Source organism: Rhinoraja longicauda, chromosome 6 (assembly GCF_053455715.1).
Source record: "Rhinoraja longicauda isolate Sanriku21f chromosome 6, sRhiLon1.1, whole genome shotgun sequence".
Lineage (NCBI taxonomy): Eukaryota > Metazoa > Chordata > Chondrichthyes > Rajiformes > Arhynchobatidae > Rhinoraja > Rhinoraja longicauda.
Window position 1 is genome coordinate 39,534,809 of NC_135958.1, and position 18,306 is coordinate 39,553,114.

Sequence of the window (18,306 nt, forward strand, 5' to 3'; positions counted from 1 at the left end):
GCTGGAGTAACTCAGCGGATCAGGCAGCATCTCTGGAGCGAAGGAGAGAAGGAATGGGTGCTGTTTCGGGTCGAGACCCTTCTTCAGTCTTTTGAGTTTGCCTAGAATTCTAACTTATTTATTCTATTCGCATTTTTAGGAGAGGAAGGAGATTTTTGAGCAGCATTTGAAAAGTCTGAAGTTATCACGCCCAGCTACCTTTTATTCACAACGACTGGCTGAGCTCACTCCAGGGTTCAGTGGTAAGGCTTCAACGTTTACAATTGTCAAGATTTGACTGTTGGTTTCGTATGAGCAGACATCTGGAAGATGAAATTTATTGCGGAAAGATGGAAAGTGTCACAGTTCAGTTGGGAAGAATGAAATGAGGCAATATAAATTCAAAGGCAGGATTCTTAGAGAATTGCAAGACCATAGGGATTTGGGAGTATGTGTGAGTAAATAGTTGCTAGTGGCAGATAAAAAAGGAAATGGGAATCCAGAGCTTTATAAACGGAGGAATAGAGTACAAGGGTAAGGAAGCTGACCATAAAACACTACTTAGACCACATCTGAAGTGGTCAGTCCAGTAAAAATATTATGGCCTGGAAGTCGGTGCATAAAATATTTAAGTAATTCCGGGAACAAGGCACTTCAGTTACATGGATACACTGGAGAACTGGATTTGTTCTGGGTTGACAGTATAGGTGCAGAAAGAATGGTTCTCTGGCTGAAAAGTCTACAGCTCGGGGTCACATTATCAAAATAAGTAGGCTGTTTAGGATGGAGATGAGAAAGAACTTCTAATGAGGATGGTGAATCTTTCAACTTTTCAATCCCAGAGAGCTGTGAAGACATTCCATAAGTTCCAGGATGGTAAAAAAAAACTCTTCAAGATATGAGGATAATGAAAGTAAAATTGTGTTGGAGATACAAGACATTCATATTCTCGTTGACTACAGGAGCAATTTTTTGTTCATGCATTCTCCTTGGAACAGAGGAGATTACGAAGTGATCTGATCACATTACTTTTAAAATTTGGGTGGTATGGACACAGTAGATGTAAGACACTTCCTATTGACAGAAAAAGCAGAGAATGTGGAATATAGGTGATTGGCAACAGAATTTGTGAGAAAGGGGATTGTTTGCAGGGAGGGGATAGAAAAAGGCAAAAATAACATGCAAGTCTCCTCCAGTGTGGGGGAATGAGTCCAGCTGGCAACTGTGTGGAGCTGGCACAGATTCCAAGGGCATCACTGCTGCCTTCAGTGTCATAATCTTTGTCATTCTGTTTGTTTGTGTGTTCTGCATTTGTGTAGTATCTGAAATTGCATTAGAAATGTGCAACTAAAATATGGCACACAATAATTGTTCCACTTAAGTCTGGGTTTAATTGTACACTTCTCTGACTTTATTTTAGGAGCTGACATAGCTAACATTTGCAATGAAGCAGCATTACATGCAGCCAGGGAAGGAGAACAATCTGTTGACACCTTGAATTTTGAATATTCAGTAGAGAAGATCATAGCAGGTATGTCCATTCACTGAGAATATATTGATGAAGTTTCCTTTTGCTAAACAGGATGTACAACCATGCAATTTGGGGAAGCATAATATAAAAAAGAGCCTGATAGTGATTTTCATTCTGTGTGCAATGAGTAAAGCATGGGATATATGAGGATGAATAGGGTGTATCAAGGGTTGGTTGATTGTGAATCCTTATGCAATTAGTCCACTCTATGGCTGATAGTTACCTCTCAATAATACAGTAATAATATAGTTAACTATATGAGTACAATGGATTAAAATGCATAGATTTTCCAATGCGTAATAAAATGATGATACCAGTGGTAATCTTGAAGAAAGCTCCCTTCAGAGATCCAGATCCAACAATCCCTGGTGTGGTTTTATCCTTTCCCATGTTAACTTCATTTTGTCAACTTTGGGGACATATGGTATGCAGCAGATGACGTAATTTTGTGCTTTCACCGGACATTGACATTGAACATTTCTCAGCACAACAAATTAGGAAGTTGTTTTGGATATGACTATTTAAACATTTTAGAGAGGATTCAAAAAGGATCGTGACCAATCGACGATGTTAAGCTTAAATCTTATAATCAACCATAAGTATACAACAAAAATTTGATTTTATCTTACAAATCAATAGAATTTTAAAATCCCTTTGCAAGAATGAACTTCTCTCCATTATCAAGGAAATTGTAGACATCGTAAAACAAATCTCTGTCACACTGAAAATGCTGTAAAACACAAAATCTCCAGATTCACTTCATTCAACAAAACCGTGTTGTTTTAAGTGTGAGTGGTACAATGTTCTTATCTTCTCCATAGTGGAGTTATGAAATGCGGTAAGAATTACAGGGCTAGTTGGATTGCACTTGTATAGGCTGGTTGGGAATCTTAATATACTGCATTGTTTCTGGTTTTGGTTTTCACTGATTTTTGCTGGGTACACCAACGCAGGCAACAGCACATAGGAAAGGACGAGGGAATTGAAAGATAACACTTTCTGAATTTCCACATGTGAACTCAGAGGTGCTCTCAAATATTCCTTTTTTGTATTTAGTGATTTTCATGGATTTGGTGTCGGTGGTGACCAGTTTTATTCCCTCCCCCAATTCCCCCTTGAAGATGATAGTGAGCCACCTACTTGAACCAAGGCAATCCTTCTGGTGAAGATACTCCCACAGTGTTGTTGGAAATAGTTTTCAGAAGTTAGACCCAGTAATTATGAAGGACCAGGGATATATTTCCAAATTAGGTGAATGCTCAACTTGCACCAGAACCTGCAGTCTGGTGATGCTGCCACATACCTGGTGCTCTTTTTGGTGATAGAGGTTGCCGGGTTGGGAGTTGGAGAAGCCCGGCTGACCAACTGGTGTGCCTTTTCTCTATACTGTAATACAATGTACCGGTGGTGGAAGAAATTAATATTCAGTGGTGGTTGAAGTGGCAATCAATTGGGCCTCTTTGTCCTGGATGGTGATAAGCTTCTTGAGAATTGGTGGAGTTGCACTCATCCATGTACGTTTTGTTTTTTTATTATTGTCATGTATACCTAGGTACGGTGAAAAGCTTTGTCATGCATGCTATCCAAACAGATCAAATGTACCATACATACAATCCACACATACAATCGAGTCAAACTCAAGTACAATAGATAGAGCAAAGGGTAGGATACAGAGTGCAGAATATAGTTTCAGCATTGTAGCATATCAGTTCCATGTACAAAGTCCAATTCCTCAATGTGGTCCAAGTGTAGCGCCTGGCATGTGTCATTGCCTGGCTTTTTGGTGGCATGAATATCACTCATTAGCATATACCCGACATTCACAGCAAAGTCCTTGGAATGAGACATCATCCAACTGTCATACTGAAGACCTGCTGGATATCACAGCCATTTATATTCCAGCCATGTAATTCTGCCATCTTCAACTCGATCCCACGACCAGTCACATCTTCCCATCCCGACCCCTTTTCACTTTCCACAGAGGCTGTTCCCTTCATGACTCCTTGCTTCAGTCACAGGAGATGTAATACCTGTCCTATACCTCCTCCAGTCCATCCAGTTAGACAGACGTTCGCATATAGCTCTTTTAACCTCATCTACTGCCTTCGGTGTCCCAACGCAGTCTTCTTTACATGGGTGAGACCAAACGTAGACGAGGCGACCATTTTGCCAACACTGCTCACACCGCCATGGTCTTTTGGATGTCCTGGTTGTTAACCATTTTAACTCCCCTTCCCATTCCAATACTGACTTTCCTGTCCTGGGCTGTCCCTAATTGAGGCCATATGCAAACTAAAGAAAAGGCACCTCATATTCCGCTTCGGTAGCCTAATGGTTATATATAGTTGAATTTTCCAATTTTACATACCTCATCTGCAATACCCCACTTTTTCCTCCTTCCCCCTACTAGTATTATTGTACCTGCCTCAACTACATTCACTTGCAGCTCGTTCCATAGACCCACCGCCCTCTGAAAAAATTGCCCCTCAAGTTCCTAATAAAATCTTTTTCCCTTTTCCTTAAACCTATGCCTTACAATTGCAGCTTTTTCAAAGCTAAACTATGTCAACTATTGAAAGATAATTAAGTGGCACTGACAAATATTAAGGAGATAGCTCACCATTCAAAGGTGAGTGGCGCATCTTTGAAAGGGGAATAGACCTTCTAGAAATAATACAATGTAATCTCATGATAGCGCATCTTTTGTCGAAAGATACAGTACAATCTTGCCAAAAGATAAGTTTGCAAAGCTTTAACATAGCACTTTTACAAAGTGAGCTAATGCAGAATTGGCTACTTCTGGTGTATTATTTTTAAAATACAGCATTAATACACATTTGATATACCTCGATTTACCATTTTCTGAGAAATGTACAATAGTCCCTATTCAAATGTACCAAAATCATTGTCCAGTGATTAGTGAATAAAGGCTGAAAATGTCAAGTATTGATCCAGTTCGTAACAGTAGTTGATTGTTTGGGAACCTTTGCTTAGTTTTGTTCACATGTTTATTTCATTTTTGTCTGAGGCACTGCCAAGAAGAGCAAAATACTCTCCAAAGAAGAAAGGAGAATAGTAGCTTTCCATGAATCTGGACATGTCCTTGTGGGCTGGCTTCTTGAGCATACAGAAGCTGTTTTGAAGGTTTTGCCTTTTTTTTTTTAACATATAGATGATTCACATTAATACAGGTTTTTATAGACTTGTGTAAATAATGTTGCTGTTTGAAATAGCTAATAAATATCACAAACACCATAAGTAAGCATCTTCCTGAATGGCTTCGTCGAATCATTATCTTGTAGTAAACTGGGTTGTCCACTGGGAAAAATGACACTGTCACATTGTACTCTTGTAAACTGATTACTAGAAAGTATTTAACAGCAACTAATGTGTAGCGGTTTTGTGTATATGAGGTTAGGACATCGTGTCCTAGTGAAGTTGAATCTTTACCATTTAATTTGTTGATATCAATTAACAATGGGATGGATGGAGAAAATTACTATTTCAAAACAAGACTGAAAAGTAGGATGAAAAGATTAGTATTTAGTGAAGTGTTAATGTGTAAATACAGGCAGGCTAGTGGAGATAACACTAGACATTACAATGGTGAAGGAAGTGCTGAGCTTTAATTTAAAAATTGTTAACATATAATTGTTTCGAATATTCAGCTCAAGGAAGCAAACTATCTACTTGTCACGTCCATTCCTTTTTATGCCCAATGGCAATGAGTAGAAACCATAGCATAGAACTTGAGAGCAGAAGTAATGTTATCTGTTAACTCCCCCTCCCCCCTCCACACCCCAGTTTCCTGGGTCAGGGCTAGTAAAGTGGAGCTGATCCTTGACATATAACAGACCAATTTGCCCGTGGGAAAATAGATATGAACCTCCTTTATTGTGTTTAATTTTAGAAAACATGATGAAACACATATATTTTTTAAACTTGTTTTTAACAATTCAATTCATGTTTTAAATGACAAAGGTGCATTGGAAGTAATTCCTGATCTGAGAATGTTTTTTCTGTAGGTTTCCATAGCACCAAGAACAAATGCTGCACTTGGATTTGCACAGATCCTGCCACAAGAGAAGTACCTTTTTACCAAAGAGCAGCTTTTTGAACGCATGTGTATGGCTTTAGGAGGGCGTGTTGCAGAAGCTATTACCTTCAATAAAGTCACAACAGGTATAATTTGAATAATCCCTGATTTGTCAATATTTTCATGGTTCTTTCCCATCTGTACTGTGCTCTGACAGGCTGACATCCTGCGTATTCACCGTTCTAGTTATCCAAGTTCTCTGGACGATTATTCTTATTGGCTATCTCTTTGTGTCTTTGGTATTTTTTCATCACCTCTGGTTGAGAGTATTGGAGACCGCCACCTTGGTACTGAAGGCATTGAAATGTGGAAGGGCATGAATCAGGATGATGTTCCCTCCTTGTCTTACATGAAAATGATCAATCCTTGCAAAGTATAATTTTTATGTGAATCGCTGAATTTAACATCCTCAATTCTGCCACTATAACAATGATACTTGTGCTGCTCCATTCTTGAGAGAGTTCCTCCGGTTACTGAGATGTACTTTGTTCCACCCATTGCCTTCTCCACCTTCTCTGCTTCCTAGACCAACATGATGAAGAGTTTCAGACATGCACTGCTTCACTTTCTACAGATGCTTCCTGATCTGTTATTTTCCAGAATATTCTGTTTGTATGGTATATACAAACTGGGAGCGGAGTTGGATTGATGGGAGGTGGTCTTGGAGGGGAGGATGCTCCTCAAACTGCGGAGCATCCTGGACAATACAGCACACCCCCTCCATGACTTCAGCAACAGACTGGCTCCACCAAGATGCAGTTCAGAACGCCACAGGAGATCCTTCTGTCCTGTGGCTATCAAATGTACAACTCCTCCCCCTTCTGTCATGGGGTAGACTGAGACTGACTCCCCCCACCCCCAATATTTGCATCACTTGTCACTTTAATATCACGTTTCATGTTTTTTGTGTTTTTATGACTTTTGGCAGATCAATTTCCCTCCTGGCATAAATAAAGTTCTAACGTACCGTAACATACATTTATTTTCCCACTGCTCCATAGAGTCAGAATATTTACCAGGCACCTTCAGTACTTTGTATGTGGTGGTTATCCATGAACCTTAACTATCTGAATTATTGAGTTAGAGAGTTTCTGTGCCCCCTGAAAATACTGCAGTTGCTAAAAATCTGCGGGAAAAAGCTGAAAAGCACTGGAAACACTCGGCAAATAAGACAATGTGGAGGGAGATACGTAGTTAACTGCTGATGAAATTTCATTAATCTGCAATGTTAATTATGTTGATCTTACCCACACTATGTGCAAATTCAGCACTAGTCATATTTTCTTAATTCAGGAGCTATAAGCACTTTGCGAGTTGAAAATTGTGTATTTAACAAAAGAGAGATATATATTTACACATCATGCACATCACAGCCTTTGTTCAGCTACAAGTACTTTTGAAATGCAGTCTCTTGTAAGCGAAAAGATAGCATCATAGTTGCACAGCAAGGAAACAGCAAATGAGATGAATGACTGTTTTGGCTGTTGTAAAATTATAAATGTTCTTGAGAAAACTCTTATTTTTCATATAATAACTTTTCTGTACGTACATCTAAGACAGGATTAATATTTAATTGTAAAGAATCTCTCCATACCATCCTGAATTAACATTTGCTTAAATTCATATTCATCTCTGACTCATGTTAACATTCAAATCATAACTTTTAAGATAGAAATTGTACCTTTCCTCAAATTCATCAAATATCTGGATGGATTCATAGTCATTATAAAAAAAAATCAATTGAGAAATTTAAATATTTTGCATTTTCTTAGCCCTTCAGCCCTATGTTGCCTCTCAGTTCCCTGAAATCTATACCATCTCAAATCCCCACAAACTACTTAAAATGTTCCTTCCACCCGCACTTAATGTTCAGTAGACAATTAACCAACCAGCAAGTATTAGGACATGGCTGGAAACCAGAGCATCTGTGGGCAACTCGTGCAGTCTCAGGGAGAATGTGCAGACCATGCATTGCAGATACGGTCAAAATTGAGCACAGACCCTTGAAGCTGTGAGGCGGCAGGAATAACCATGTGCCACCATACTGCCCCTTTTATACCAATCTATAAGCTACCCGATCTAAAGGTGCAAGATTTAAAGCTGAATGGGCGTGCGAATAGGCTACAGTATTGCTTATTTACTTTAGTATATGAGAAGTTAAATCCGGTTAACTTCACATTCTGAAGTAAAATATTACTGCTTTCACGCTTTTAAGTTATTCTACCCCCCCCCCCCTATTTATTTTGATTATATTTTTTGTCCATAAAATTTATCTGATATGCTTAGAAGCCAGTAAAATAATACAGACAGTGACCTCCTGAACAAATGCAATAATGTTTATTCTGCAGGTGCTCAGAATGATTTGCAAAAGGTTACGAAGGTGGCTTATTCCATGGTAAAATGCTATGGAATGGTTGAGTCAATTGGTCATGTTTCATTCCCCGATAATGAGGAGAAGGGCATCATGGGTCGACGGCCTTTCAGCCAAGGACTTCAGGCGCACATGGATCATGTAAGTATAAAATAATTGAGGACTCCCAAAGTTTCCTTTTTTGCCATCTTGTATAGAGGATGTTTGGTTGTAATGAGAAGTGAAATTGAGGAAATCAGAAGTGAGGTATTAAACTTAACTAAGAATAAATTTGAATAATGGATATTTATTATTTTTCATACAGTTTAACATTTGAAAGCCACTTGATCTTTGTGTTGTGAGTTTTTGTGACCAGGCTTCACTTGAATTGGCCTGGGATCATGTTCTCGTGAATTAGATAACTACGGCTGCAGTAGATATGGCTTTAAATTAAATGTTGGGACTATCAGTTCTGTTGAGAGAATTTATTTTTTAAAGTTAAAAGACAAAAATAGTAATGCAGGTTGGCAAAATAACCGGACAAGAAGCGACTGCAAATAAACACAAGCATCCTAATGGGGAAAAATGATACAAAGACAAAGTTTTAGGTGCTTTACCTGGATTAAATGGTGTAATTGTAAGAAGGTAGGTGAAATAATAGCACAAATAGCAGTCTTCATCAAAAGAATGAGAAAACAAGGACTAAGGGCATATCTTCTCAAGTTTCAAAAATGAGGTGATGTCATAGAAATGTACATAATTATGAAGGGGCAAGGCAGGGTATATATGGGGTCAACATTTCCTCTGATTATGAAGTCTAGATCACAAAACAAGGGATCAGCTACTCGGGGCCTTGAGGGTTGTGGAACTTCAGTTGCTGAATATATTCAATATATAGATTATTAGATCTAGCTCTAGGAAGTCCAGGGAAAGGGCATTCGAAATGAGAGCGTTGATGTGAAAGATCAGCCATAATTTGTATTGATTGGTGGAGCAAGCCAAAGGGGTCCACACCTGCCTCTCTCATGATTGGTCTTAGTTTGGTATAGTAGCAGATGTATTTCTATATTTGTAGATCTAGAGATGTAACGTGTACTTTTACTAATGTTGTATTATGGACCGGATTATGGAAAAATTGCACTTTACTTTCCATTAGGTTGACTATTTGGTTGAATCTTTTCCAAGTATTATGAATTTAGTTTTCCATCATAGTGCTATTATTACAAACAAACAAGACAAAAAAAGTTGAGTAGGTGTTTCATAATTGTTAGTTTACACCATTGTCATAACTTCAATTATGCTCCATGATTTTTTTTTCTTAATTCTATAGGAAGTCAATTTATTGGTGGCTCGTGCTTACAGACACACAGAGAAATTATTAATCGATAACAGGGACAAACTTAATAAAGTAAGTTACTGCTTATTGTGCAATTGAACTGAAAAATGAAGAGAATGGAATGCATATTTTGTCTTTAGGAAGGTACGACTAAAGACAAAATATTCAGTCACAATACCTGATAGGATTCCTTTAAATGCTGTGGTTTGTCTGGAATAATGGTGATAATTGACATCCAGGGTACAGATCCAGTTGCATAATAGGTAGTGCTGCTGTTTCGCAGCACCAAAGATCCAGGTTCAGTCCTTATCTCTGTCTGTGTGGAGTTTGCACATTCTCCCTGTGACTGTGTGACGGTTCTCTGGTTTCCTGCAACATTCCAGAGATGTAGGTTGGTAGGTTAATTGGCCACTCTAAATCACCCCATGTGTATAGGTAAGTGGTAGAATATGTGGACATTGATAAAATATAGTAAGAAGAGTTTGAGGAGAAAATTAGTGGGTTAATCGGATAGCTCTGTGAGCCGATAAAGAATAGATGATCTGAATGTCCCCCATCTATAGTGCCCTCCATAATGTATGGGACAAAGACCCATCATTTGCCTCTGTACTCCACAACTCCAAAACTCACATGTGGTTAAAGTGCACATTGTCAGATTTTATTATAGGACATTTTTATACATTTTGGTTTCACCATGTAGAAATTACAGCAGTGTTTATACATAGTCCCCCCATTTCAGGGCACCATCGTGTTTGGGACACAGCAATGTCATGTAAATGAAAGAAGTTATGTTTAGTATTTTGTTGCATATCCTTTGCATGCAATGACTGCTTGAAGTCTGCGACTCAAGGACATCACCAGTTGCTGGTTGTCTTCTCTGGTGATGCTCTGCCAGGCCTATATTGCAGCCATCTTTAGCTTATGCTTGTTTTGGGGGCCAGTCCCTTTCAGTTTTCTCTTCAGCATATAAAAGGCATGCTCAATTGGGTTCAGATCGAGTGATTGACTTGGCCACTCAAGAATTGACCATTTTTTAGCTTTGAAAAACTCCTTTGTTGCTTTAGCAGTGTGTTTGGGATCATTGTCTTGCGGTAGAATGAACCGCCGGCCAATGAGTTTTGAGGCATTTGTTTGAACTTGAGCAGATAGGATGTGTCTATACACTTCAGAATTCATTATGCTATGACGATCCGCAGTTGTATCATCAATGAAGATAAGTGAGCCAGTACCTTCAGCAGCCATACATGCCTAGGCCATAACAGCCCCACCACCGTGTTTCACAGATGAGGTGGTATGCTTTGGATCGGGTAGTTCCTTCTCTCCTCCATACTTTGCTCTTGCTGTCACTCTGATATAAGTTAATCTTTATATCATCTGTCCACAAGACCTTTTTCCAGAACTGTGGCAAACTAACCTGGCCATCCTATTTTTGTGGCTAACCAGTGGTTTGCATCTTGCAGTGTAGCCTCTGTATTTCTGTTCATGAAGTCTTCTGCAGACAATGGGCATTGACAAATCCACACCTGACTCCTGAAGAGTGTTTCTGATCTGTTGAACAGGTGTTTGGGGATTTTTCTTTATTATAGAGAGAATTCTTCTGTCATCAGCTGTGGAGGTCTTCCTTGGCCTGCCAGTCCCTTTGCGATTAGTAAGCTCACCATTGCTCTCTTTCTTCCTAATGATGTTCCAAACAGTCGATTTTGGTAAGCCTAAGGTTTGGCTGTTGTCTCTGACAGTTTTATTCTTGTTTCTCAGCCTCATAATGGTTTCTTTGACTTTCATTGGCACAACTTTGGTCCTCATGTTGATAAACAGCAATAAAAGTTTCCAAAGGTGATGGAAAGACTGGAGGAAAAACTTGGTGCTGAGAGCTCTCTTATACCTACATTAAGGAGGCAATTAAACGCACCTTAGCAATTACAAACGCCTGTGAAGCCATGTGTCCCAAACATTATGGTGCCCTGAAATGGAGGGGACTATGTATAAACACAGCTGTAATTTCAACATGGTGAAACCAAAATGTATAAAAATGGCCCTTAATAAAATCTGACAATGTGCACTTTAACCACGTGTGAGTTTTTCTATTACAAATCTCAAATTGTGGAGTACAGAGGCAAATAAATAAATGATGGGTCTTTGTCCCAAACATTATGGAGGGCACTGTACATTATAAGAAAATATAAGCTCTTTATGCTATTTTTTGCTTGTTAAGACTGCGCTTCTGATCCATACTGAATCAAAAGCGGCTCAGTGGCACAGAGGTAAAGTTGCAGCCTTACAGCGCCAGAAACCCAGTTTTTGATCTTGACTATGGATGCTGTCTGTACAGAGTTTGTACGTTCTGCCTGTGGCCGGATGCTCCGGTTTCCTTCCACATTCCAAAGACGTCCAAGTTTGTATGTTAATTGCGTTTCGTAAAATTGGAATTTGTCCTTAGTGTGTAGGATAGTGCTAGTGTATGGGTGATCGCCGGTCGATGGGCCGAAGGGCCTGTTTCCACGATGTATCTCTAATGTCTAAACATTGTTCTTTCTGCCATATTTGGCATCCAATGCCCATGAAATCTGGGGATCTAGGTACTTTGTACTGTCTAGCTCAAGAACGATCTGAAAATATTTTTTGTATCAATTCTGAGTAGAAAACGTGCAGATTTCCACCTTCACGTTTTGCAGGGACAGAATCAGTTTAGGTATATTGTATTATGTATTAGTTTAAATGTTCTAATTTAACTCCCTTCTTCCCGCAGGGAATCTTAATCTTAGTTATTTCACTTGCATATTGTTATTAGACAACGAGTAGGCCATTCGGCTCTTCGAGCCAGCACCGCCATTCAATGTGATCATGGCTGATCATTCACAATCAGTACCCCGTTCCTGCCTTCTCCCCATACCCCCTGACTCTGCTATCTTTTAAGTGGTCTATCTACCTCTCTCTTGAAAGCATCCAGAGAATTGGTCTCCACTGCCTTCTGAGGCAGAGAATTCCACAGATTTACAACTCTGACTGAAAACTTTTTTCCTCATCTCCGTTCTAAATGGCCTACCCCTTACTCTTAAACTGTGGCCCAATTTCAACACAGAGAGAACTTAAAAACACGTTAAAAAAATTATATTTGTAATAGTTTTATAACAATTATGTAGATAAAATGCGAATGTCATCTGTGTTTACCTAGTAGAATGAGTTTGGATGAAAATGTTATCTTAAAAAATATTCTTTGGAGTTGAGAATTGAAGCAGTTCGTTTCTGCAAACAATTTTCTTAATTTTATTTAACCAGGTGCAGCTTTTGAAGTCCTCTTCGATTCTGAGAAGAGAAACCACCTGGCTGTTGTATTCAACTTCAAAAGCTACACCTGCATGAAGTAAAATTTGCCCATTTTAGATACCAAAGTAGGAATGTGCAAGTTCGTCTTTTTTTTCTCCCTGAGTTACCTCCTTAGGAGGCATGATCCTCATTGCTATGTGCTCCCATTTATCCAGGGCAGCCACAGGTGTTTACAAAGGTGCTGGCTAAAAAGCATTAAATGTGCTCAAGATTTCTGAAAGCTGGTTTGCACCTTATCTCTAGCCATTGTCTATTCTGCCAGTCCCAAGTACAGAACTTGCTAAAACTTGAGCTGCATTTACAATATAATTTTATGATTATGAATTTGGTTAAATGTCATGTTCCCCTCTCCAGGTGCAAAAAGCTCTCCACTTCCATAATTTGTTTGTCGCCAGGAATATACTTGATAAATGAAATTAAGAGATGATAACAATATTGCAGGTTGGAATTTGTCTTCGTATTAGGAAAAGGGGAATAGTTAGGAAAGGGGACGTACAACGTGATCTGGGTGTCCTAGTGCATCAGTCACTGAAAGGAAGCATGCAGGTACAGCAGGCAGTGAAGAAAGCCAATGGAATGTTGGCCTTCATTACAAGAGGAGTTGAGTATAGTAGCAAAGAGGTCCTTCTGCAGTTGTATAGGGCCCTAGTGAGACCGCACCTGGAGTACTGTGTGCAGTTTTGGTCTCCAAATTTGAGGAAGGATATTCTTGCTATTGAGAGCGTGCAGCATAGGTTTACTAGGTTAATTCCCGGAATGGCGGGACTGTCATATGTTGAAAGACTGGAGCGGCTAGGCTTGTACACACTGGAATTTAGAAGGATGAGAGGGAATCTTATCGAAACATATAAGATTATTAAGGGGTTGGACATGTTAGAGGCAGGAAACATGTTCCCAATGTTGGGGGAGTCCAGAACCAGGGGCCACAGTTTAAGAGTAAGGGGTAGGCCATTGAGAACGGAGATGAGGAAAAACCTTTTCAGTCAGAGTTGTAAATCTGTGGAATTCTCTGCCTCAGAAGGCAGTGGAGGCCAATTCTCTGAATGCATTCAAGAGAGAGCTAGATAGAGCTCTTAAGGATAGTGGAGTCAGGGGGTATGGGGAGAAGGCAGGAACGGGGTACTGATTGAGAATGATCAGCCGTGATGACATTGAATGGTGGTGCTGGCTCGAAGGGCTGAATGGCCTACTCCTGCACCTATTGTCTATTGTCTATTACAATTTCCAAACAAGATTGGGAGAAAAGTGGAGATTATTATTCCATTGAATGACCTTGCAGAAAGAGGGTAGAAACAGATCTCACATTCCAGAACTGGCAATACTTTTAAGAGTGAAATTTTAATTTATAGAGTTATCAAAATCCTATTTATGAACCAGTCACCCACGTATAGAAAAATAATTACATTTATATATTTATTAAAAATAATTATGTGACACATGTCCATATCAAAAAGCGTGTGGAGTACTAAAGGGAAGTATTCCGACGTGTGTCGGAGCAAACAAATGAACTAGGAGTGGGAATAGGCCGCTTGGCACCTACTCTACCATTTAATGAGAAAATATTTGATCTTCTTGCAACCTCAACCCCGATTCCCATGTTCAGCATTAACCTTTAGGTGTATTGTTCATAAAGTACTTCTGCCTTCGAAACATTCAGAATTTTTCCACTACACTTGAACGAAGAGGGTTCCAAAGACCTGTCACTCTGAGGAAAGAAAATTACCTCGCAAGTATTTTAAATAGTGAACCAAATGTATAGATTCCCCCCGCAAAGAAAAATACTCTTGACATCATGTGAAAACCACAATCAGGAAGTTGTTAATTTTTATCGGGCCTTCTCACTCTTAAACCCCTGCAGTTACAAGCCTGGCTTGTCTAACCTTTCCTCAGGTTAGAAAACACCCATCCAAGATATTAGTTGAATAAATTCTGAGCGGCTTCCACCACATTAAGAAGATACAAAGAACTGCAGTTGCTTGTTTACAAAAAAAAGACACAAAGTGCTGGAGTAACTTTGCGGGTCAGGCAGCACCTGGAGAACATGGATAGGCAACATTTTAGGTCGGGACCCTTCTTCATACTGACTTTTCCACATTAACATCTGTTCTTAAATAAGGAGACACCTCTGGATGAGATCTCACCATTGTCTCACATAATTGAAACAAAACCTGTCTACTTTTGATTTCAATTTTATTAGCAATAAATGATAACATTCTGTAGCTTTCCTAATTACATGCTCCTGCAGATCATACACAGATCTTCTGCATGCTCTCAAGTCCAGATAAGTTGCTTCTCATTTACCTCCAAATTAAAACTTGTATTCTTTAGTTTATCTGTTCAAATTCGGCCAAAGCTGAAAATACAACTGAGAGTATCGTTTCAATCTAATTTTTGATGTTGTGGTGGTAATTTGACTTGTGTCCTGATTTAAATAACGATTAAAGATTATTAATTCATTTTCAGCTTGCAAATGCCCTTGTGGAGAGGGAAGTTCTAAATTACGATGACATTGAGTCACTTATTGGGCCTCCACCCCTTGGCCCAAAGAAGAGAATATCACCCCTGAGCTGGATAGAAGCGGAGAAAGATAAACAAGATACGGGAGAGAATGAGCCTCCTGCAAGGCATCTACCTGACCATGAAAGCAACCTACTTCCCATCTAACTTGTCTGGTGACTGCTGCTACCTTGCATTTTGAAGGATGACAAGAATGTTGGCAGAGCTAAGATTGATGGAAGCAAAAGGATCGGTGTTATGACTTGATTGGGATTAAGTACTGAGCATTTCTAATGACCGGGGCATAGAAAACCTCAGTTGACAGCTCAGTACACCATCAGAAGTGCCATCGTTCAGATGAGGAAATAAACCAAGAGACCATTTTCTCTAAGTTGGACATAAGATCTCGCTGTACTCATTTAATGGGGGTGAGGTAATTCATTATCCCAGTTTACAACCCGTTATTTATTCTACAAAAGCAGATTGTTTGCTCGTTATATTGCTATTGTGGGATATTTGTACAAATATTGGCTGCAGCATTTCCCACATTACAAGAGTCACCCTAGGATGACTTGAGCCATGAAGTACAATCAATAAATGCAAGACAACATTAAACACTTGATCTAAGCAAATGGAAGAAAAATGGGAAGATCAAAAAAAACCCTACAGCTGCTGGAATGCTGTAATAAAAACAAAAAATGCTGGAAATACTCAGCGGGCCAGGCATCATCTGTAGAAAGAGAAGCGGTTTAATGTTTCATGTCTAAGATCCTTTATCTATACTTTTAACTTCAGAACCTAAATATGGTCATGTGCCAGAGTGGATAGACACGATGATTAATTGTCACATAGACCAAATTCATCCACTCTTCTGTCCAGTTTCTTTGGTTATATCAACGCATGAAATATGAAAAGCCTTGCTTTATGTTTCACTGGCACTTTGCATTCACCCCATAAGGGAATTTTGTCTCCTCCAAGGGAAAATGACATGTACTTCCGTGAGTTTCTTCCAATGTACTTCCATTGTCAGATTTGCAGATCATTGGCTTTTCATTGGAAGGTCATTTATAACACGAATATTTTCAGTAATATTCCATTGATATGTTTGTTACCTCTCATTCAGGAACAGGTTTTCATATTTTCTTTGCACTAGGACATGGACTTGTCTATTAATTACCAATAATTGGATGATGAATAAAATTGCTTTTGGAAATTACTTGTAGTTTTAACAAAAAGTTGGTTTGTAATGTGTACATTATATCCAAATGGGTCATAGTGTATTTGTATAATAAAATAAGACATTTAATATTTGTTATGCAAAATGTGCTATTGCACTTATTCTTCCTATTTCATTGAAAATTGTTAATTGATCTAAAACTTTGTGCAAGTTTATTAAAACGATTTTGAACATATTGTTGATAGGGCATTTCAACAATCCGATTAAGATAATTTCAGATACTTTGATTTTATGTATAAATATATTTTGTATAACTCTTAGATTGGTAACATAGGTATATATTTATCATAAAATGGTGGGTACTACCTTCAAAAGAAATAACAAGCTTTGTCCTAAACAGATGTAAAAAGATTCCATTGCCCAATTTCAAGAATAAAGGTAAATCCGGTACCCTGTTCAATGCTTCTCCATAAATACAACCATATTGTGCTAATGTTAATCAATCCTTGTCCAGAACAAATTAGCAACAGGGATTTCCCACAAATGCAATAATCACTACGTCAGAATATTCTATTTGCTACTAATTACTCTAGGCTGTTTTAGTTCTTTGAAAACACATGTATAAATGCAAGCTAGGTTAGTTTTATTTAAATTGCAAGATCTGCTGTTGATCTGTTATGTCAAATTGAAGCAGATCCAAGTCATTTCGGAAGGAGGGGTTGATTATCGTTATAACCAACCTCTTGAAGCATGCATTCCAAAGATAAAATATCTTGTCCTATACGTTCATCCACTTATGAAAGATCTGAAACTTGGTTACTCATCTGAACTAAGATCACTCTTGGATTTTCTCTAGAACAACAAAGCAATATATAGCACTGTATTTATGCATTGCAACCAGCAATCTGTTATAAAGGATGAATCCAAAATCGTGCCTGTTTCCAGCTGTTTTTCAGAAGAGTAGCATCTTAAATATTTTATTTGCAGTGAGAGCTTTGTGTGTGTGTGTACTCTCATAGTATATTGACAAAAGCTATCCCATACATTTAGTTACTTTTTATGCAGTTGAATAGACCAACAGTTTCTCTATTTTTTAATGATGTATAAGGTGATTTTGATCATGTGGCTCACAGTTACCCTATTCTCCACTAATTTTCCCTGTCCCCTATATTATCATTATTTTACCCCAGATTCTAATACCAACTTACAAATAATTTGGCTAATATCCCAGGTTGCCAATCAACCTACCAGGTTGTGCACCTTTGGGATCAGAGGAAAACACAAAGTTACAGTAAGAATGTACAACCGCCACAGGTCAGGAGTAAGCCCAGATTGCTGGAACTCTTCATCAGCTACTTTAGAAACTGTATCACTCTGCAAGGTCCCACAAATTATTAGTGTGATTGATAGCTTAGGCTACTATAAAAACCTGTAGGAAGGAACTGCAGATGCTTGTTTAAATCGATTTGGACTCACTACAATAGACACAAAAAAAAGGAGTAACTCAGCAGGTCAGGCAGCATCTCTGGAGAAAAGGAATAGATGACGTTTCGGGTCGAGACCCTTCTTCAGACTGAGAGCCAGCGGAATGGGGGATAATAGATAGAATGAACGGTACATAGAACAAATAAATGAAAGATATGCAAACTACAACGATGATCAAGGAAATGTAGAGCCCACAATCGTTCATTGTTGGCTGAGGGATTGGTGATAACAAGTTATACAGACAGTGAAAACCTGTTCCCCTTGTGCCTGGTACCATAACAACTGTATCACTGTAATAGGCAGACTGAACTACAATTGAAGGCATCACAAAATGCTGGAGTAACTCAGCGGGTCAGGCAGCATCTCAGGAGAGCAGGAATGGGTGACGTTTCAGGTCGAGACCTTTCTTCAGACTACAATTGAACATCACATTGGGTTTGCTATTTGCAATGTGGCATTGTGGTGAGAGCTTATTTTTTTATTATCAGTTTCATGCCAAATATTTTGTTACGCCACTTCTCGAGTAGAACTC

The 18,306-nt window shown here is 38.8% G+C and overlaps 1 protein-coding gene across 1 annotated transcript in view; it reads left to right on the forward strand.

Moving 5' to 3' along the window:
• Window positions 1–16,407, forward strand: part of spg7 (SPG7 matrix AAA peptidase subunit, paraplegin) — a 57,096-nt gene extending 40,689 nt beyond the window's left edge. Inside the window, exons 11-17 of the mRNA XM_078400851.1 lie at window positions 140–242; window positions 1,400–1,510; window positions 4,539–4,654; window positions 5,536–5,692; window positions 7,955–8,118; window positions 9,287–9,364; window positions 15,080–16,407. Of these exons, the coding sequence (XP_078256977.1) occupies window positions 140–242; window positions 1,400–1,510; window positions 4,539–4,654; window positions 5,536–5,692; window positions 7,955–8,118; window positions 9,287–9,364; window positions 15,080–15,280 (930 nt within the window). The 3' untranslated portion in view covers window positions 15,281–16,407. The remainder of the gene's footprint in view (window positions 1–139; window positions 243–1,399; window positions 1,511–4,538; window positions 4,655–5,535; window positions 5,693–7,954; window positions 8,119–9,286; window positions 9,365–15,079) is intronic.
• Window positions 16,408–18,306: the final 1,899 nt, after the last annotated feature.